Consider the following 20,552-nt stretch of genomic DNA (forward strand, 5'->3'; position numbering starts at 1 on the left):
CCTTTTGCATCGCCCAAAGGTCCTTTTGCATCGCCCAAAGGTCCTTTTGCATCGCCCAAAGGTCCTTTTGCATCGCCTAAAGGTCCTTTTGCATCACCCAAAGGTCCTTTTGCATCGCCCAAAGGTCCTTTTGCATCGCCCAAAGGTCCCTCTGCATCGCCCAAAGGTCCTTTTGCATCGCCCAAAGGTCCTTTTGCATCGCCTAAAGGTCCTTTTGCATCACCCAAAGGTCCCTCTGCATCCCCCAAAGGTCCTTTTGCATCGCCCAAAGGTCCTTTTGCATCGCCCAAAGGTCCTTTTGCATCCCCCAAAGGTCCCTCTGCATCCCCCAAAGGTCCCTCTGCATCGCCCAAAGGTCCTTTTGCATCGCCCAAAGGTCCTTTTGCATCGCCCAAAGCTCCTTTTGCATCTCCTAAAGGTCCTTCTGCATCCCCCAAAGGTCCTTTTGCAGGCAGGGCTGGTCCCCTCAAGGGCAAACGGTAGAAGCAGCATCAGCTGCTCCACGATGAGGGTTTTGCAGCTCTTTTTCCATAAAGGAAGCGAATTTAGCCAAATTTAGGGCAGGGGAACCCGCTCCTGGTAGCGCCGAAAGCCAGCAGGACTTGGGTATCTGCTCAGCTTGTCCCCACCAGCATCCCAAGGGGGTTTTTCCACCCTCGGAGAAGCAGCTTTGCTATTTTTCCCCCCCCCCACCTCCAACAGAAGCGAGGCCACAGCGACAGAGGGGGGACGCAAGCACCCCAAAAAAAAGCCCCAAAAAACCAGCCCTTACCGCGCTGCCTCCCCGCGGGAGCGAAGCCGCCTCCGGAGAGCGTCAGGTCGGCGTAAACCACGTCGCCGGCCATGGCCCGGAGTGAAGCGGCCTCGGCCGCRCCGTCGCCTTCGCGCTGACCTACTTGCGGACCGCATCCGGCCTCAGGAAATCGCGTGTGCTGGGCCACCGGGTTGCTTTTTTTTTTTTCAGTCGTGGGGGGGTTTTTTTCTTCTTTTTTTCGGTTGTTTTTGTCGCTCCTTCCAGCCTTCCCTCGTCGGCGAAGGGCCGGCGGAGCGGGTGGACGTCCTCCGACGCGAGGTGCGGAAACGCCTCTGGGCTACACGGCGCCGCGCTGAACGGCCAGAAAAGCAACAACACAGTGGAAAAAAACATTAAAAAAAAATATATATATATAAAAGAACATAAATAGAGGTGTTGGGGGTCGGGTTCCGCATCGCCGTGGCCGGAGGGAGGCGGCGAAGAAGGCAGGAATAGGGCAATATATAGAGTTTCGCCGACCCACGGCTCGGGCATCCGTTGCCGCCAAGGTGAAGGTTGGAAGAGGCCGSTTTTGGGTTGATTTTTTGGCTTTTTTCCCTTCTGTTCGAGCCGCTTTTTTTGCAAGATTCGGCCTCTGTTTTAGCCCCCCCCTCGGCAAGGCGTTTTTGCGGGGCGCGAAGGGGTGTCCGGTCCCGAAAGCGGCCAGAAGTGAGGTGTTTTTTTTTTTTTCCCCTACTCGCTTTCTGCAAACCGCTCGCAATTTATTTATTTATGACTTTTTGATCGTGCCGGAGCTCGACCCGACGCCGGCGTCCTCCCAAGCCCCCGGCGCTTTTGCACGGTCCCGACCTGCCCTTTTCCCCCTCCTCCTCTGCCGGCTTCGGGATGCGCGGAGCGAGCGGCCGTCCCCAGCGGCGAGCGACGGAGCAGCGCGGAGGAAACCCGTGGGAAAAGTGCCTTTTTTTTTTTTTAAACTTATTTTCTTATTTTTTAATTTTTTTTCCAGCCTCGCTCGCTTCGTGGAAAGTTTTGGGGGTTTTTCTTTTTTTTCGTGCAGGTTTTTTTTTTTTTTTYTCGGRGCGGCCGCTCGCAAACCGCGGCCGCTCGGTCTCCATCCTGTCCGCCGCGAAACGAAACCACCCGGCTCGACGGATGCGGGGGGAGGAAACCCAGAGGGGGGATTCGGATACGAGGTGGGAAGGTGGCAGTAGAGACAAAAGGACAAAAGAAAAAAAACAGGATTTTTTTTTTTGGGTTAAAAACCCCTGGCGGGAGAGCGCGGTTGCAAGGGGAACGCGGCGGCGTTGGTTTGAAATTCCACCTTCTTGGAGCGGTGGGAAAAAAAACAACCAAAAAAAAAAAGGGGACTTTTGGATAGATCCGGGTGAAGACGGCGTCGAGGCTCGGCCCAACCTTGCAAGGAGCCGGGAGGAGAAAAGCGTTTCGGCCGGTGCGAAAGCAGATCGGGGCTTTTGGGGGCATCTTCAACCCATTTTTTTTCCCCTTCCGGCTGCAGAATCGGCTGCTGCCGCCCGGAATATTTGCGTTTCGTGGCCTTTCCTCCAACCCCGCAAGCAGCAGCAAGAACTCGCTCAGGGCCTGGACATCCGCCACCGACCACGTTTCCATGACAACACAACTGCCGCTTTATGGAGAATTTTTGCCCAATCCGGCCCRGAAATAAGAGCGTTTAGTTCTGGCAAAGCATCGCAGCTCTTCGCCGCCCGATTTGCTAATCGAGCGTTGCACCGATTCTCCCGTTTCCCAGAGTCCGGCATGAATTTCCCGTGCTCCAAGGTCGGCGTGGGAGTGTTGGGAGCCTTGAACGTCCTGCTGATGGTGGCCGTGGCCGTGTTGGGCGCCTGGCGTGAGCGTCCGGGACGGTTCCCGTCTTAAACGCTCTCGGGTYGCGCAGAGCGAGGGCTTATTTCTTAAGCGCAGTCGCTCGTGTCCCCAAACCGCCGTATATTTTGGGGCAAATCTCTAACCCTACGTTGATGTTTTCTTCCTCGGATAATTCCCGTGGAAGTTCCCGGCCCATAAACTTAAATACGCGGGAGAAACTATGCTTAATTCTGTTTTAAATGGCGATTGGGTGTGTTATCGCACGGATGCCGCCGTGCAGTTTTCCGAGGCTCCGCTCGGGAGGACCAGGCGGGAGCATCCGGGAACGCAACGCTGGAGGAGCTGCTGCAGCACCTGCGGCGACGTCTGTGTGCGCCGGAGCCCGGCGCCGCGGCAGGTAACGTCTCCTGCCCCCGCCGTTTTCCACCTCGTGGCCCAACGGGAAGGGAAGAGCGGATAAATGGGAAGCGATTAGGTTATTTCACCTGGATTCGGGAGAAACGCTACGGGAAAAAACGCAACGCGCGGCAGGACGAGCGCTTCCCCGCCAACGTCCGCGAGGACGAGGACGGCGGCGCGAAATCCCCCGAATTCGGGGAAAAAATACCGCGTTGCCTCGTTTTTTCCGGCCGAAACGCTCGGCTTTGTCCGCTCATCCCTTTCCAGCGGGCTCCAGGTGCCGGCTGCGTCCGCGGGGCTGGCTGCCCTTCGGCGACCGGTGTTACTGGGTGTCCGAAGAGGTCAAGCGCTGGCGCGACGGCTGCGGCGACTGCGAAACGAAGAGGTCGCGCCTGCTCGTGCTCCGGGATCGGGAGGAAATGGTAAAACGAGGGGGGGGGGGGAAACGGGAGGCGCCGCGGTTTTTCCCCCCACCCCTCTTCCCGTTTAAGGCAGGGAGACGCGTCGGTATTTACGCCAAAGTTTTATTGCTCCCTTCCGAAGGAAAGAAACCGAGGAGAATCAGTGCAAAAAAATAACGTGAGTAGCGGTACCTCGAGTAGTGGTTATCCGTGGGCATCTCCGGCTCCACACACGTGCACGGAAGTTTGCAGGGAATTCCCATCGCTCCGAACCTTACGGGAAAGCTTGGCGGGTTGCTCGGAGGGCGATTTGGGCAGGGAAAAAAAGAAAAAACACCAGGAAATTAATGCTCGGTACGTCCGTCCCGCGCCGCAGGAGTTCGTCCGCAACGTCACGCAGGCGGCGGCGCTGGTTTGGATCGGGCTCAGCGCCGAGTCCTCCGAGAGCAGCTGGACCTGGGCGGACGGCTCCGCGTCGGATCGCAAGCTGCGAGTGTCCGAAGACCTTTGGAGGTCGCTAAACGCTTCTCACGCCTCTGATAAGTCTCTCCTAGAGCCGAGCACCACGAGGCCTCCCAGAAACAGGGGCCGGAGCTGATTTAAAGCAGGAGGACCGTCGCGGATTAAAGCTTTTCATCCCAAAATGCCGCTAGGTTGGATACGGAGCCACCAAGAAATATCGCTCTGAGAAGGTTTAGGTCAGAAACCAGGGATATGCTGAAAACGAGGGCTAAAAGTCATTATTTTTTTTAGGTCAATCAGCCAAACCAGACGTCACGGCGCTGGTCCCAGCCGGATCCGCTTCGCGGGCAGAGGACGCACGRTCTCAGCGTAAAACCTTCTGGGAAATCAAGTCCTAATCTTTCAAATCCCGGGTTTTTTCGCAGGTTCCACGTCAAAGGCGACGCTGAGAGCAACGGCTGCGGCGTGATCAGAAAGGGGCAGATCAACTCCGAATCCTGCAACGCGGAATTCAGGTGGATTTGCCAGACGGAGGCAATCCTGCTGTGAAGGGGGAGATATATATATATATATATATACATATATATATATATATTTTTTTTTCCCCCTTGCTTACGACTAGAAAAGCGTTACAGTTCTGTCTACACACCGTCGCGATTGCACCGGTTCTGCAGAGCTCGGGTTGCGTCCGAGCGTTCCCCAAACCTGTGTGATCCCGCTGCATTTCTCGCTCCGGCCATCAGTTTTTTTACGTCCGGAAAGGAGAGGATATTCCTGGCCGTGCCCTTTGGTATCCTTTGGGGTATCTTCTCGGCGCAGCGCGAGGATTTCTAACGCGTACCTGTAATACACTGAATAAAATACCCATTGCACGGTATCGCTATAAAAAACGTAGCTAAGGAAGCATCAGCCGCATCCGTGATCAGCGCAGAACCGGGAACGGGGCCGACGCGGAGAACGGAAGCGTCAAGCTGTCCAAAATACTTGGGGGGGGAAATTCCTCTTTGCCCACGTGTTTTCGAGACCGCTGCCGTAGGGTCGGCGTACGTTCGAACCCATTTTTCAGGCTTTCTTGCTTCGGAAAGCTTAATCCTGCGCCGTGCGTGGTTCTCCCGGGTTGCCTACGGCATGGTGCAGATCCAGGTCCTCTCCGTGTAGCACCGGGACGTGCTGACTTCCCTGCCTTTCAGATAAGCGCATTTTTCGTCTCCTTTGATYGGAAACCTGGGGAGAAAAACGAGAGGGTTCGTGCGGGAAGGGTTGGGGCCGAGGTGTCCGGAGATGCCTCCAAGGCAGATGTTGACATCTGGAGAGAAACGGGTTATTCCCACGGCATCATCCGCCCACTCTACGAGATAAATCGGTGCCTAAAAGGGGTTGTTTTCCCCCCCCCACGGCCCCATAAAAGCAGCCGGGACGTCAGGAACGAACCCACCGGCCCGAAAAGCGGGTTGCGATGCGGGAAGCGGCCCGAACCCAGCGCGACGCGGTCGGAAGCAAAAAGGAGACTCACAGGTTGTTGAATTCGGTACCGTTCGCCCATTTCCAGGAGCCGCTGTATCCGCGCCGGAGGCCGATCCACGAATCGAAGTGGCTTTTGTGCAGCAGCAAGAAAACCTTTCGAAGGAAGACAGGGACAAAAGCCCTTAATTCATATCCGGGCGCACCAAAAACTGTTATTTTTTCCCTACGGATGGACCACGCGGCCCCATCTCCTAGAGCCTCCTGGCAAAAACGGGCTCGTAACGCACAGGGAAAACCCCACGCCGGCATTTGGATCCCTCTCCGGGACGAAGTTTTCCCGCAGAAATCGCAATTGCACAGCAAACACGCAAAATAACACGCACGGAAGGGTGTTCCCGGGGAAGAGCTTTCGGGGGAAAAAACGCGTTTGGGCCGAGGAGCTCTTCGACCGCGAGCTCTTTACGGCAGGAACCCGCCTAGAAAAGGGCTTCATCTCTCCTCGCTCCTAATTTTTCTCCGGCCTTTCGCTCCCGTTGGCGGTCCGGGGATGTTAGGTGGGTTGCGTCACCTCTTCGGGTGCCACCTGGAAAACAGAGACCTCGACGTCTCCAGCGTGCGATCGCGGCGAGCTCGTCCCGTTGCGCTTTCTATTCCGCCCTTTGGGTGTTTTGCCGCGTTTTTTTTTTTTATGCGGAAAAGCTGCTTTTCGGGGCCGCCCGCCGGGTCTGGCAGCGCTCACCCAGTCCTGCCGAGAGTCGACGACCGCCAGCGAGGCTCTGAAATCGGAGCAGTCGTCCTTGCCGGCCGTCCAGTTCTTTTCGGACTCGGAGAAATAGTAGCATTTCCCGCGGTATCCGATCCAGCCGTCCGGGCACGCGCGGGGACAGAGGCAGCGCGCGGAGCGATTCCATAGCAAAGATCCTATGGATTGGAGCGGAAATGAAAAATAAATAAATCAAGGCACGGTACGGCCAGCTGCTTTCACTGTTTTTCCCCCAACTTTTGGCACGTCCTTCCCCATTCCCACCCGACGCCGTTGGGAACCGTATCGAGCTCCGGCGTGCTTCCCGTTCGGCTTGCTCAACCGTTTCGGCATCCTTCCTTGCACGCGCGCGACCTAAGCGGGCATAACGCTTCGGTTCCGCTCGGTTTTGGCTTAGTTTTGAGCCGCTGTCTTAGCCCGGGAGCTCCGTGCGGAAGCTCGGACCTTCTTTGCCGGCTCGTTTCCCCTCCCAGGAGCAGGGTTAAAAACTCCCTTTTAACCCCAAAACCGCACGACGGAGACGTACGGCAGCGGGAAGCGGCACCGCGTCAAACCGAACGCCGTCCGCTCACCGAACGCAATCGCRGTGCCGAGGAGGAGGAGCGCGAGGATGGCCAGGAGCCCCGACGTCCTCGGCCGACGGCACCCGCTCCTTCGATCCTGATGCTCCGGAAAGYGGAGCGGAGGGAGACGGTTCCTCGTTGTCGTCAGCGGTCCGTAGCAGCCGGGCCCACCCGCGTCTGCACGGCCAACAGGAGATGACTCCTGGGTCCAGCATGGAGCTTCCTACCCACACGCTTAGGAGACGGGAAGAGAAAGGAAGAAGCTACAGCAGTTGCGTTACCGTTMCCGTTTTCCATGTTGTTTTCCCCTTGACCACCGGGTTTGTCCATCTCTGCGCCTGGAAGAGAAGAAGAGAGGGACGGAGTGGGTTTTTTTTCCAACTTTATCCTAMTCGGGACGTCTTCCCCGCCGTCGGGGCCCTCGTTCACTTGCCGTTCGGCTCGGTTCCTCCCCGAACCGCGGAAGAAGCGGCGACTGCGCAGGCGGCGAGCTCACGTCAGAGGAAGAGGATGAGCAAGGCTGCGGGACGGCGGCGCGGAAAAAAACCCGCTCGCGGAGCTCAAGGAAAGGGGAAGCCCTGGCACGGGCGGCGACGCCGAGATCCGCGGCTGGCTTCTGCTCGTAGCGACACCACCGCTCTCGAGTTTGCAGAACAACGTGCACGCGAAGCCACTTCCCCTCGCCAGCGTTCCGGTTTCTTAAACGGGGCGAAGCGAATAACGACGAAGGGATCCGTGCCTGGATTTTCCGTATCCGTTCGGATCGGTAGCCCGACAACTTCACTGATCCAGCCTGAGCCGCAGGAGCCTCTCTCCCTGGAACGAGGCGCAAACGCAAACGACCTCTTCGGGTTATCCGTCCCCCCGCTTCCGCGCCGTGAGAGCGACGGCGTCCCGCCGAGCCGGGAGCGGGGCAAGTTTGAACCTGCCGGACTCGGTCCGCGGTGAGCGTTTAGCCGGAAGCAAAGGGATCGCATCTGAAAATTGGCACGTTTTCCCCCCCACACCTCCTTTCCGCCAAAAAAAGAGCCCGGAGGGCTGGCCTGTAGACCTCTTTATTGACGGATGCCCATGGATGATCTTTACTGATGGATACCCATGGATTTACTGATGGATGCCCATGGATTTACTGATAGATACCCATGGATTTACTGATGGATACCCACGGATGATCTTTATTGAGGATGCCCATGGATGACCTTTACTGATGGANATACCCATGGATTTACTGATGGATACCCACGGATGATCTTTATTGAGGATGCCCATGGATGACCTTTACTGATGGATACCCATGGATTTACTGATGGATACCCATGGACGATCTTTACTGACGGATGCCCATGGATGACCTTTACTGATGGATGACCTTTACTGATGGATACCCACGGATGATCTTTACTGACAGACGCCCATGGATTTACTGATGGATGCCCGTGTTTGCCGGGATGAATCCCGGCCCGAGCGTTTTAACCGCGGGGAGACCTGGCCAACTCGTAACGAGGCAGACGAGCTCTCGCCCTGTCGGCCGTAACTTCCGCCCTTTGCCGCGAAGGCGGAAGATCCCTTGGCCGCAGCGAGGTCTCGTCGCGAGCGGCGTCACGGCCGGGGAGGGGAATGAGTCCGGACGGGCAAGAGCAACCTCCGCGATCCATTTCCTTCCCGCCTCCGTCGCGGCGTTGACGTCGGCACCTCTCCRGAAGGGGAAGCACGTCCCCGCGCCGCCACCTCCCCGCCCGGCCCCTCCCGGCCGACGGAAACGAGCGAGGGAAGGCGGAAGGTTTAGGAAACATCCCGACAACTCCCCGCTTCCAGCCTCCGCGGCGAGTTTAGGATCGAACCTTCCTACGCCGGGGTGGGAAAGGGGGGGGGGCCGCCGCGCTTCTCCGCGTTCCCGGGAAAGCCGCGCCGTGACGCCTACCCTGCCCGCCCCATCCGTGCTCATCCTCTCCGAGGACGGGAGCATCGCGCATAGGGAGGTGGAAAGCCGTAATTCGTCCTACCTGACTTTCCGGAGCCGAAAGCAGCTGCTTGCGGAGGAGCATCCCCGTCTTGGAAGAGCTCTTCCGAGGATCGAAGGTCCTATTTTTTTTGGGAGATCTCATGGAGGTGGGAACAGGCTGCATCCACCCATGTGCTCTCCTCCAAGATTTCCGGTTGCGCGGAAGCTCCTCCTGCTCCGGCGCCCGACCTGGAATAAGTAAGTGGCCGCGGGCAAATTCCTCAGGCGAGGCGGAAGCAGCGGGCGGGAGCCGTCACCCGGATTAAACCGGGTTTTAGCCCGAAAGCCAGGAACGAGGAAGGAAGCGAGGCGGGAACGGGGTTGTTTTTTTTCCCGAGCCACGGGAACGGCTCTTTCTCGGGATTTGGCTGCTTTCGGAGCCGTTTCAGCAGCCGCTTTGCAGAGAGACGCGGTGGAAATAAATGCTTTTTTTTTTTAAAAAAAAAAGCCTCTTGGATGCTGATTTTTGGCTATTTTTTGCAGGAACCAGGGATATTTTGCCGGAGACCAAACTGAGGGTTTCCCTGACTTTCGGCATCCCGGCTGTTCATTCCGATTCATTTAATCAGAGAAGGAGGAAGCAGCTGCCAGTTAAAATCCTCCCACTTTGGCATTTCCTTTCCCGGCGCCTTCCGGATGCGTTTGAGTCGGAGAGGGGCAGAGCTCGGACTGAAAAATAGCCTTTTTTTTTTCTTTTTTTTTCCTTTATATCCGCTTAAATTAGAGCYGAGGAGTTCTTTTTCCTTCGTGCAACGAAATAACTGGAGCCGCCCGATCGCGAGCTCCCTCCCTTTCCCCATCGGCTTTTCCAAGGTGGGAAAAAAACCCAACTCTTCGGTTTTCATCGCACGCCGGATGCTGCCGTCCGGACACGAGCCGACGCTCCGGATGGCTCCGGCGAAGGTGAGCGGGATCCGGAGACGCGAACGCCGGGYGGTTCCTCGCGATGCTCGTTTTGGGGCTGAAAATGCTAAATGCAATGCTAGAAATGGGGGTTTTGCTAGGGGAAGGGGGTGGAAAAAAAAAACAACGGAGCTGGGATGCCCGACCGCCTCCGCGCCGCCTCATTTGTTCCCCCCTCCGCATTTTCTCACGTCTTAAAATTTCCAAAGATGATTTAAATTTCTTTTTTCCCGCCCTGTGAAGTAGTTTCCGTTTCATATTCGCCCTCACGGCAGAGGGTGCCGCRTCGCGGCCGCGCTCGTCCGCCCGGCCGAGGTAAAGGGGGGGGGAAACATGGAAACGCGGCGCGAGCCAGAAGGGAAAAATTAGCTTTTTTTAAAAAAAAATTGCCAGCTCCTGGACCGCTGGCAAATAATCTCACCCAAATTGGGGTGGAAGTGATTTTTTTCCTTTGCTTTTTCTTTTTTTAACCGTCGCCCCCAGCGTGACGTTAGGAAGGGAAGTTGGYGGGAGATAAAAAGCTAAATCTGGCAATGCAGTTTTTTTAAATATATATATATAAATTTATTTATTTTGGCTGCAAAATTTGCAGCTTGGGGAAGGGGGAAGGAAAAAAGCACTTTTTTCTAACCCTTTTTCTCCTTTTTTTTTAGAATCAGGCCCCCGAGCTCAGCAGGATGCATTTAAAGTTTGAAAACCCTGATTTCTAGGGTTATTTTTGCTGGCCAGGACAGGACGGGGAGTCTCCGAGGGCTTTTTTTGGGGCTTGTTTTTAAGCTAATTAGCAAAATTTGTGCGGCGAGGGCTCGGGAAGCCTCAGCCACGTGGATCCTCCCTCGGCCACGTGGCTCCCCGGGGAGATGCCAAGGGGGTTTGCTGGGGCTCCTTCTGCCGAGAAATCCCTGCTTTTCTGCCAAAATTGGGGCTGCCGGGGGGTTTCCCTTATTTTTTTTTYCCCCCCCCTCCCATTTTGCTCTTCTTTTAGTTTTGCTAAGCCAGTTTGGGGCAAAAAGGTCCCCAATCCTTGAAGATTTTATCAGCCTGGACACCGGGAAAGTCACGTTTATTTTTTGCTTTTGCATGGGGGCAACGCTGTTAAATGGGTATTTTTTTTTAAAAAAAATCTTTTTAACCCTTCTTTTTGGAGAAAATGAGATTTTTTTTTCCAGCTCCTCCTCCAGCAGCTATTTATGTATATATTTATATATATCTCTTAAGAAAAAGCACCGTGACCTTTAGTGACTCAAGTAGCACTTCCCACCTTGTGATATTGTTCCGCATCTGGGTTTCTCCCACACTCAGAAAAGATGAACTTACCCCCTGGAATTTCTGCCTTTTTTTTTCCGCGCCCCCTCGGCTTTCAGCATGTGTCAGCGACCTGCTCGCTTCTGGTTTAAAACCCGAGGGAATCGCTTCGGAGGACGCGCCAGATGCACGAGGCAAAGCCAGCCGGGTTTTAAGTCCGGAAAATGAGACGGTGGTTGCCGATCGCAGGCTGAGGACCGACAACCCTCATCGCACGGGAAGCGCCGGCCGGCAGCGGAGCCGGGAATCCCAGCCGGCGGCTCCCGGATGTGCTTTGCCGGGGACGAAAAGATGAAGGATACCAGGGATCCCTCCGGCTCGCGGGACGCGGAAGGGAGCAGCAAAGCGGCAGGTAATTGCGGAGCGGCGCGTTGGGCGGGGAAACGCTTAAAACGTCGCTTCCGCTCTGTTTCTTTTAACATAATTCTATAATTTAAGAACAAAAATGGGCTGAGATAAAGGGGCGCGGAAAAAAACATATAGTCTAGGTGTCTTCTGGCACTCCTTCCCTTCGGGGGAGACTTGGGGACCCTCAGCAAGCACCAGCCTGACTTATATTTCCATAATCGGGCTCATTTGGGGCGTTTTGGGGGCTCTTACGTGCGACGTGTCCATCCCTGGGCTCTGCCCACGGAGGCACCGGAGCGTTTTGGGGACGAGGCTTTTACCGTCGCACCTTTTTGAGCTGTTTCTCATTCTTTTCTCCCCAAGGCCAGGGATTTTTTTCCCCAAGTTTCCATTTCCTTCTGAATTAGGATAAACCAATTCCAGGCTGAAAAGATTGGGGATGGGGGGGAAAAGAAAAGCCGCGTGGGCGCTCGGTCTCTGCTGTAGGTAGGACGAGAGCGAAGGGCTTAAGGTGCCACCTTGGGGGGGAAGAGTTGGGTTCTTGGAGGTGTTTCTCCTAGAAGACTTGCCCTGAGGAGCACCAAAATGCTCCGATTTGGGGTTCTCCACGACGGCGTCCAACAGCCTYGAGCCACCACCGTCCGGGTCCGTGGCCGGGACCTCGAGCTCGTTGCTCCTGGTGTCCCCAGGAGGTTGGTGTCCCCCAGGAGGTTGATGGTTTTTCTCCTCTCGCAGGTCGCGGCTACGAGATGAAGCCCGGGGCGCGCGTCGCCTGCAAGGTGGCCTTGGCCACCGTGGTCCTGGCGCTGCTCGTCACCTCCACGGCTTTCGCGGGTGAGTGTGCCGACGTCCCCGGTCTTCTCCTCCGGCGTCCCCAAGGGGGGGGTTGGGAGATCCCACCGCCATGGACCTTCGGTCACGGGTTCAGACGCCGCCGAAAGAGGATGTAGAAGGGGGAAGGCGAGAGGGGGGAAGAGTCACAAGCGCGACACCTGACCAGGGAAAGGCGCTCGCTTCAGCCCAAAACGAGCCGTTGCCTCCACCAATTGCAACCGCCGGGCGCTCGGAGGCCGATTCGGAGCCAAATCCACCTCCGGGCTTCCAAGGAAGACGGACCCAAGCCCGGGAGACCCTCTCTCCTCCCACATTTCAATGAGCGCAGAAGCGTTTCTCCTAAAGACCAGCTCCACCTCCTCTGTCCGTAGAAGCTGGTRGCATCTAGACCCCCTTAAAAAATCCTTGGAAAGAAAGCTTTAACCCCRAGAATGTCCCGATCTGACTTTTTCCAAAGGTGGATTTTTCCAAGAAGGGTCCGTTTCGCTGCCGGTTGCTCAAGCAGCGTAGGCAAGCTGGGTTGGAGGTGTTGGCTTGAGTCCCACCAAGCCAAAGAGCTGGCAGGAGCAAAGGCCTCAACCTGGAGTGGGGTTTTTTTCCTCCCTTTTTGCCCGTCGCTGCGCTTGTTTTACCGGCGGATGGAGAAAAGCGATGCCCAAAGGCTCATTTATGGAAACGCGCACTCTGGAAATCCTCGGAAAACCTGCCTCTTTGGAGGCTGCCGTCCTATTTTTTTTTGCCTCGAAGGCGCGAGGCCCCACGTTTCTCACCCAGCGCCACGAGCCGCGCCGTGGTCGAAGAGCGTTTTCCACCTGAAATCCATCCAAGACTTTCCGTCTCTTCTCGCCATCTTCCCTTGAGGCGGATGCAAGAGTTTCGGGGCACCTGGAGTCGGAGGAAGACCTTCCCCACCGCCGGAGGAGCGGGGAGGAAGGTCGCGCTCCTCAACGCCGTCGCTCTCTCGATTGCAGCGCAGGCGTTCCAGCCTCGGATCCCGCCTTGCATCCGGTGCCCGTTCACCTGGATCGGGTACAGAGGGAGGTGCTACCATTTCTCGGAGGCTGAAGGGAACTGGACGTCCAGCCGGGACAACTGCTCCGCGCTCGGTGCCTCCTTGGCCGTGTTTGAGGACCCGGAGGACACGGTAAGGACCGAGGTTGCTTCTTCACTCCGCGGGCGTTTCGAGGGCTCGGGATACCTGCGGATGAGCGCAGTTGGCATGGAATAAGGCCACCCACCGACTTGCCATCCGTCGCTTCCTTCTCCCGCTCTTCCAAGGGCTTCCTTGCGGTTCTGGGTTGAGGAGATGGGGGCAAGCGGTTGCCACGAAGGTTGGTCAACCTGGGTCTCCTCAAATTCCTCATCCGAGAGGACCAAAGCAAGACCCGTAGCRAAGAACCAGGCCCCCGTTTCTCCACAGACGTAGAGATCCCGCTTTCCGGGGACGGATCGGCAGGTTCGAGCACCAAAAGGGCTGCCAAAAACGCAGATTTCTTCGTCGGAGGGAGGTTTCTCGCAGATAGCRCCCCGGTGGGGATGTCCCGAAGCCCGGTGGCTTGACCCAAAGCCGTTCTTTCTCCTCTTTTCCAGAGCTTCATGATGAGGTACAAAGGCATGTCGGAGCATTGGGTCGGCCTTTCCCGGAAAGACGAAGAGCAGCCTTGGCAATGGGCRGACAACTCGCGCTTGCCTCCTCCGTGAGTCTTTCCAAGTGGTTCTTGATCCTCGTGGCCTTCTCCAGCCCTCCCCAAAAAAACGTGCAATTTCTTCTTCCTTTCCCGCGCTTGGAGAAGGAAGCAGGATCGGGAGAAGCTTCTCGGAGCGAGCCCGTCTCGAGGTCGGGTTTAATCTCGCCTCTCCTTCCAGGTCCGGCATCCGCGGAGGCGGCAACTGCGCCTACCTCAACGACAACGGGCTCAGCTCTTCGCGGTGCAGCACCGAGAGGAGCTGGGTCTGCACCAAGTCCCTGGTGCCCRGCCCGCGCGAGAGGACCAGGGCGAGCCGAAACCTCTGCGTCGACTCCTAAAGGACCTCAAAAAACCTAGATTTTATTTGAGTGGAAAAAAAAATTACTTGATTTTTTTTCCCTTTTTTTTTTTTTTTTGTGTTCACCAACCCAACTTTGTGACGTGACCCAAGAGTAGGCGGGAAAAAAAAGGCTGGGAAGGTTTTTAAAGGAAAGGGGAGAAAATAAGAGTCGGCACGTTTGCATCGTGGCCACGTCCACGGAAGACCGTCTTGACGAGCGTCTCAACTCAGGGACTGCGAATGACGCTTTGACCCTACATTTTTTTTTTTAGGAAAACATCTATTTTTCAGTGGCGTTTATCGGCAGTAACGAGAGAAGGGGCTCCACGAGCTGGGCTGGTCCCTGCAAGTGGAGACATCCAAGGCATCTCCCAACGCAGGAATGGCGGATCCAAGAAGCAAAACCCTTGGAGAAGCCTCTTTGATGACTTTTTTTCACGGCCACGTGGTGGTGGTGGTTCATGAAACGACCATAACACGGTGCTGCTGGAACTCCCCCAAACTGCTCCTTTTTGGGGGCTGGAAACTCCCTTAGGAGTTGACCCTTGCCCAAGAGACGAACACTGGGCGAGATGGATGAAGCTCCGGGATTTTTCCTCCCCGGACTGATGAAATTTCATGTTTTTCTCCTCTGTTTTAGCTTTGCCTAGACTTTGTCGTCCCCATTTTCCTAGATATGTTCCTCCAACGTGTTTTTTTTCAGGGGGGGGATTAGGAATACACCCTTGGTTTGCGGTGGTGGAAGGAGGCATCTACCTCACTCAGGTCTGGACATTCATCCCCCAGTGTTGCGCCCATTGCAAAAAAAAATGCAAAAAATGCAAAAAAAAAATCAAAAAATGCAAAAAATGCACAAAAAAATTGCAAACCCCGCCCCCCCCCACACCCTCTCCCGCTTTCTCTGCTACGTGCAGCTTCACGCTGCAAAAAAAAAAGTCTTTAAAAGACGCTTCTTTAGCATTGCATGATTCCCCAAGAGGGGCAAATTTACTGTTTTCTGGGTGTTTTGGTTTTTTTTAACGTGCTGTGATTTCCTGCTTGCAACTGGGGGGGGGAACAAAAAAAACCCGACAGCCGGGACCTCGCGCTGCTCCGAGACGAGCGCTGCTGCTCGCACCTAAATTCACACGTTTTCAAGGTGTTGGGGGACGCGTGTGCACAAAGACGCTGCAAAACACGTGCCGTTATTTAAGGAGAAATACATAAAAAAGAAAAAAGGACTTTGCAATTGCGTAGGAAATAAAAACCGCTTAGCCTGTTTCGGGGYGGGGGGAAAAAAAGCAAAGAATAAACTATTTCTTTGGCCTTCGCGTGCCTCGAACCACAGGTTTTATCCCCAAGTGAAGCATCAGCCCATTTCGGGGTCGGATATAGGTGGACGTGCGACGGCTGCAGCGAAAACACCCCAAAAAAAGGGATTTTATTTTTTATTTTTCCCCCTCCCCCAGGAATAACCAGCCCATTATATCATTTTAGGGTGGAATTTGTCGGATTTGGGTTTATCCGTATAAAAGCAAAGCTTTTAGGGAGGCCCCCGGGTCCTTCCGGAGCGATGGGAGAAGCATCGCAGCAGGGGAATTAATATCCTAAAACGATATTATAAAGGATAGGGCCAAAAAAGGGTTTTATAAAAGATACATGACGGCAGAYTGGGCAAATCCAGAAGCTCGTAGGGGTTTTGAGGAGCTACGTCCAAATCTAATTTTCGGGATTGTTTTTTTTTGGGGGGGGGRAAATGCTATATTTGGGGGTTACGTGACCGGGACCGTCCTTGGGATCCAGCGTACGGAAAAGCCTTGTTCGACATCTCGAAGCCGTCGCGGCGTCCTAAAACCCCCAAAAATCGATGTATAAAGAGGTGGAAAATAATTGTCTCTATTTTTCTTCTTTTTTCTTGTGTGTATCACGATTTTTTTTCTCTCTCTCTCTCTCGTTTTTCCGCCCCCGGCGCTAGGTGCGAACGCGGCTCTCGGCTGCGACTTTCGACCGTTCGATTTAACAGCCGACCTCGTGTTCCTGGCAGTTACGGCAAAGAAAAGCAATAAGAATTGATTTTTTTWAAATTTTTTTTTGGTCTTTTTTGCTTTTTTAATTTGGTTGACAGACTCTGCACCGGGGCTGCTTTTAATTGCGCCTTTCCGCCCGGGAACCGTAGCGCGGGAAAATAGCTTTATTTGCCTTTTTCTCTTGTTTTTGGGGGGTTTTGGCAYGGGGAGGAGCTGGGGAACCCTCATCCGCGAGAGCTTTTGCTTTTTTTCTCACAATTTTAAAGCGTTTTAGCATCTTCAAGCACCCAAAAAGAGCAGCTTCCCTTTCCGCCCTCCTAAAATCAAGATCGAAGGGGCAACGGCAAATCTCTGCTTTCAACGCGTTTCCTCCGCCAGGCTTCAAGAGCCCAGAAATTCCCCCCAAATCCAGCTGGTTTGGCCGTCACCCTGTTTAAAAGTAATAATAATCATGAGAAATGTAATATTTAACAGTCGCCAAAGCGGTGTATTTTCACCAYGAGCGCATTAAAAAAAAAAAGACTCGGCTCTTAGTTCCCCCTTTCTGTTACCGCTTCAAATAATTGCAGCTTTTTCCCCCCTTTTCTCTTTTCTTTCTTTTTCCCTTTAATTTCCGCTCCCCTTCGCACGCCGATCTCAATGCACCTGCCCTTTGCCTTGGGCCGATCCGAGCATTCTTTCCCCCATTTTTTTTTCCCCCATCAGGAGGAGATTTGCGTGGGATCTTGATGCCTAAGAGAAAACAGATAGATAAAAATAAAATAAATAATAAAATAACATAAAATAAAAAATATATATACACTCTCCGACCCTCTTTTCCGTGCAGTTTTTCCCTTTTTTTTAAATATTCTTATATTTTTTGCAGGTAGCAGCCTGTGTTTTGGGCTGGAAGGGAGCGGGGAGCAGCTCGCGAGACCGCTCAGGGTTTAAAAAAATAWATAAAATAAATAAATGATCATTTTTTTTAAGGGGGGGGAAAAAGAAAAAAAAAGCCGGTTCTCGCCTCCGCCGGCCCCCGGTTAAAAGGCGGCGCCGCGCCGGCGCTGCTTTGCCCTCTTCCTTCCTCCCTCGCCGAGCRATGCCCCGCGCTCGCCGCCCGCCCGAAGCCCTTCCGCAGCCGGATCGCCCGATTCCCCCCCGGTTTCGCCTCTTTTCCCCATGGCCGTGGAAACGGTTTACGCCGAGCTGCAGGTTCCCGCGACGCCGGGGCCCCCSGGTGAGTCGCTGGCTTTTACATCCCGCGTTGCGCGACACCTTTTTTCGGGGAGGGAAAGGGAGGAAAGAAATCGCTGGCGCTCAAAATGCAAAGGAGGATTAACAGAGAAAAAGCTTTTCTATATATATAAAAATATATAAATACATATATATAAAAATATATACATATATATAAAAAATACATATATATACACATATATGAAGGGATTGAAGATGATTTCATTTGCAAAAAGGGCTGGATGTTGGAAAGTTATGCATAAGAGTATTAATGGGTATTAACAAGTAATTATGRGTATTAATGAGCAATGGTGGGTATTAATGGATAATAATGTGTAGTATTAATGGATATTAATKAGTAGTATCAATGGATATTAATGGGTATTACTGAGTAATAAGAAGTGTCGCTGATATTAAGGAGTATTGCTGAGTAATAAGGAGTAATAGCAGGTAACAGTGAGCAATAACAAGGAATAACGAGTAATAGYGAGTAACGGGTAACACAGAAGAGAYGCCGGGGCRCAGGTCGGTCTCTGCATTATAAGCYGAGAGGTTAAAAAAGAGGAAGAAAAYGCAGGATTTAGGGGAAAAGAGAAGCGCCGGCGCGTTAAGGAGAAGCGGCGAGGCCGGGGCTGCCCGGGGGCGGCGGCCGAGCCCGAAAGCACCGGGAAAGCGGCTCAAATGCATGCGTATATAAAAATATATGTGTAAAAGTAGCAAGATTTGCAAAAGCGTGCATGCATACGCGCACGTATACACGCATATTTAATGTCCCTTGTTTCTATACGGTAGCATTTCCAGAYGCACAGCTCAAATGCATGCAAATATATATATAAAAAAGCATAAATCAGCCAGATTTGCAAACGATTGCACGCGCACGGGTGCATATATAACATATTTAACTCCTTTTGCCCATATATGATAGTATTTCTAGACGCACAGCTCAAATGCATGCAAATATATATATATATAAAAGCATAAATCGGCCAGATTTGCAAACGATTGCACGCACACGGGTGCATATATAACATATTTAACTCCTTTTGCCCATATATGATAGTATTTCTAGACGCACAGCTCAAATGCATGCAAATATATATATAAAAAAGCATAAATCGGCCAGATTTGCAAACGATTGCACGCACACGGGTGCATATATACACATATTTAACTCCTTTTGCCCATATATGATAGTATTTCTAGACGCACAGCTCAAATGCATGCAAATATATATATAAAAAAGCATAAATTGGCTCGATTTGCAAATGATTGCACGCGCACGGGCGCCTATATACACATATTTAACCCCTTTTGCCTCTATACAACCATATTTCCAGGTGCCCAGCTGAAACCGAAGGGAATTAACGGCTCACGCGTGTGTTTTCCCGCAGCGGCCGGGCCGCGGCTCGGCGCCTCCCGCTCCCTGCTGAGGATTTCCGTGGCCGGGAACGTCGTGCTGGCCGTGGCGGCCGTGGCGCTGGGCGCGCTGGGTGCGGAGCCTTCCCCCAATTTCCCCGCGTTTCCGGGGGGGGTTCTCCAAAATAACCCCCCTTTTTTTTGTTTTCACCACGAGCCGGGCAAAATTTGGCCAGTTTTGGTGCTTTTCCTTGAGAAAAGCAAGAGGTTGGAATTAGGAGGGGGGGGCAACTTGGCCGATGCGCTGGACGCGGCTTTAGGGAGGAGGAATTTGGGCCGATTTGGGCTGCTCGCAGCTTTTTTCTCCCCCAAAAACATGCATTAAAAGCCTTCGCGCTTCCTTTGCCCAAATTTCCACCCCTTGCAACCAAATCCTGGCGGAACCCCTCCTCCCCCCCCCCAGAAAAAACCCCGGGTAAATAAAGCGCGTTTCTTGGGAAAGGGGATTCGCGAGTGGAACTGGGTTTTGGGGGGGAAGCGGTGGTTTACGCTTCCTCCCCGGGAGCCCGAAAGCGCCACGTTTCAGGCCGCCGGGCTCCGAAATGAGGAATTTCCCCCCCCCCCTCCGTCCGCATTCCGGAGAAAAGGGAAATAAACGCTTTAAAGGTCACAACGGGGCGAGTATTTGGTGCAAATATTCCGATTTAATGGTTTTTTTCCCCCCTTTTTCCCGTCCCGGTTTTGCAGCCGTCAGCTCCCGGCGCGGCGCGGCTCCCGGGCGGCGGGACGGCAACGGCGCCGGATTTGCCAACGGAAGCGCTTGCAAGGCCAAGCTGCGCGATTTGGTGATTTTCCTGGAGCCCCAGTGCCACAGGACCGCGGCGGGTAACGCGGGAAGCRGAGGGACGCGAGGGAAAAGCAAACGATGCGGGGAAAAACACGGGAAATATAGTGGTCTTGGGCGAAAATCGAGGGTTCCTGGGCAAAAATCGAGGGCTCTTGGGGGCAAAAAAATCAAGGGCTTTGGGCAAAAACCGAGGGCTCTTGGGTGCCGGGCAAAACCGGGTGCTTTTCCTGCCAAGCCGCCGGCTTCTTCGGGGGAATTGGGACATTCCCGGGGGGAGTTTTGCCGGAAACCGCCTGACCTGCCAGCGCTAACGCTCAATCGCCTTAATTTCCCTGCCGCCGGCGCTGCTAAACCCGTCGGGCTCCTAAATCCGTGGGGAAAAAGGCTCCCGAGGGGATCGGATCGCTCTTAAATTAAATATATGTGTATTTTTTTCCCCTCCTTTCCCAGGCGACTCCAGGTGCGACTTTTGCCCCCGCGACTGGTTTTCCCACGGCGGAAATTGCTACTGGTTTTCGGCGGAGAGCAAGACGTGGCAGCGCAGCCAGGAGGACTGCGCGCGGAAAGGGGCTCGGATGGTGCCCGGGCTCGGCAACGAGCCGGTGCAAAGAGGGGGGGAATTAATTTAAAAAAGCATAAAAATATTAAAARTAATAAATTAAATTGGGGGGCTTCTGCGGGGAGGCGACGCGCGGCGGCGGCGGTTGCAACAGGGGCGATCGCAGCAGGGCGGTGGCTGTTTTTATGTAAAAAAATAGAGATATATATATATATTTTTTTTTGGAAGCACCTTTGGGTGCAAAGCGGGCGGCTGAGCCCGGAATTTGCCCCCGCAGGAGCTGCTGGAGAACCGCACGCAGGGGATGTATCCCGTCTGGATCGGAAGCGCGGAGCCGCCACGGAGCYGCCGCGACAGCAACCGGTGAGCACCCGGCTCGCGCCTTCCCCCACCCCGGCTTCGCACGGAGCTGCTTTGCAGGGAAAAAAAACGCCGTTTTTTTCCCCTTTCCCAAACTGCAAAAAAAAAAAAAATGCAAAAATCGGTTTTTAGAATCGCATT

The 20,552-nt window shown here is 54.0% G+C and overlaps 4 protein-coding genes across 10 annotated transcripts in view; 2 read left to right on the forward strand and 2 right to left on the reverse strand.

Moving 5' to 3' along the window:
* Positions 1-910, reverse strand: part of LOC112978517 (killer cell lectin-like receptor subfamily B member 1B allele C) — a 4,730-nt gene extending 3,820 nt beyond the window's left edge. For all 3 annotated transcript variants that reach the window (XM_026092113.1, XM_026092114.1, XM_026092112.1), the window contains exon 1: positions 773-910. In XM_026092113.1, coding sequence (XP_025947898.1) covers positions 773-845 — 73 coding nt within the window. In that variant the 5' untranslated portion in view covers positions 846-910. The remainder of the gene's footprint in view (positions 1-772) is intronic.
* A 1,620-nt stretch (positions 911-2,530) lies between these two features.
* LOC112978509 (killer cell lectin-like receptor subfamily F member 1) lies at positions 2,531-4,600 on the forward strand. The gene is made up of 6 exons (XM_026092096.1): positions 2,531-2,621; positions 3,266-3,420; positions 3,542-3,577; positions 3,776-3,912; positions 4,287-4,376; positions 4,484-4,600. Exons 1-6 carry the CDS (start codon positions 2,531-2,533, stop codon positions 4,572-4,574), a joined length of 600 nt encoding a protein of 199 aa, XP_025947881.1. The 3' UTR covers positions 4,575-4,600.
* A 367-nt stretch (positions 4,601-4,967) lies between these two features.
* On the reverse strand, positions 4,968-9,191 carry LOC112978510 (C-type lectin domain family 2 member L-like). Its single transcript, XM_026092097.1, has 8 exons — positions 9,183-9,191; positions 8,655-8,733; positions 7,085-7,467; positions 6,933-6,989; positions 6,661-6,748; positions 6,065-6,246; positions 5,375-5,478; positions 4,968-5,085 (listed from the first exon to the last, which is right to left on the reverse strand). The coding sequence occupies exons 1-8, from the start codon at positions 9,189-9,191 to the stop codon at positions 4,983-4,985; spliced, it is 1,005 nt and encodes a 334-aa protein (XP_025947882.1). The 3' UTR covers positions 4,968-4,982.
* On the forward strand, positions 7,501-20,538 carry LOC112978518 (C-type lectin domain family 2 member B-like). Of its 5 annotated transcripts, XR_003257913.1 has the most exons (11): positions 7,501-8,851; positions 9,137-9,556; positions 10,921-11,213; positions 11,945-12,043; positions 13,015-13,187; positions 13,634-13,740; positions 13,910-15,929; positions 17,047-17,293; positions 18,627-19,530; positions 19,943-20,094; positions 20,329-20,537. XR_003257913.1 is itself a non-coding variant. In XM_026092116.1 (7 exons), exons 3-7 carry the CDS (start codon positions 11,129-11,131, stop codon positions 14,067-14,069), a joined length of 624 nt encoding a protein of 207 aa, XP_025947901.1. In that variant the 5' UTR covers positions 7,501-8,851; positions 9,137-9,556; positions 10,921-11,128; the 3' UTR covers positions 14,070-16,870. The 5 variants fall into 5 exon arrangements, 3 of the variants coding, with proteins under 3 accessions (XP_025947901.1, XP_025947902.1, XP_025947900.1); XR_003257914.1 differs by lacking the exons at positions 17,047-17,293; positions 18,627-19,530; positions 19,943-20,094; positions 20,329-20,537 and adding an exon at positions 16,943-17,040; XM_026092116.1 differs by lacking the exons at positions 17,047-17,293; positions 18,627-19,530; positions 19,943-20,094; positions 20,329-20,537 and having other exon boundaries at positions 13,910-16,870.
* The last annotated feature ends 14 nt before the right edge of the window (positions 20,539-20,552 follow it).

This window comes from Apteryx rowi, unplaced genomic scaffold (assembly GCF_003343035.1).
Source record: "Apteryx rowi isolate R43461 unplaced genomic scaffold, aptRow1 scaffold_940, whole genome shotgun sequence".
In the NCBI taxonomy this organism is placed as follows: Eukaryota; Metazoa; Chordata; class Aves; order Apterygiformes; family Apterygidae; genus Apteryx; species Apteryx rowi.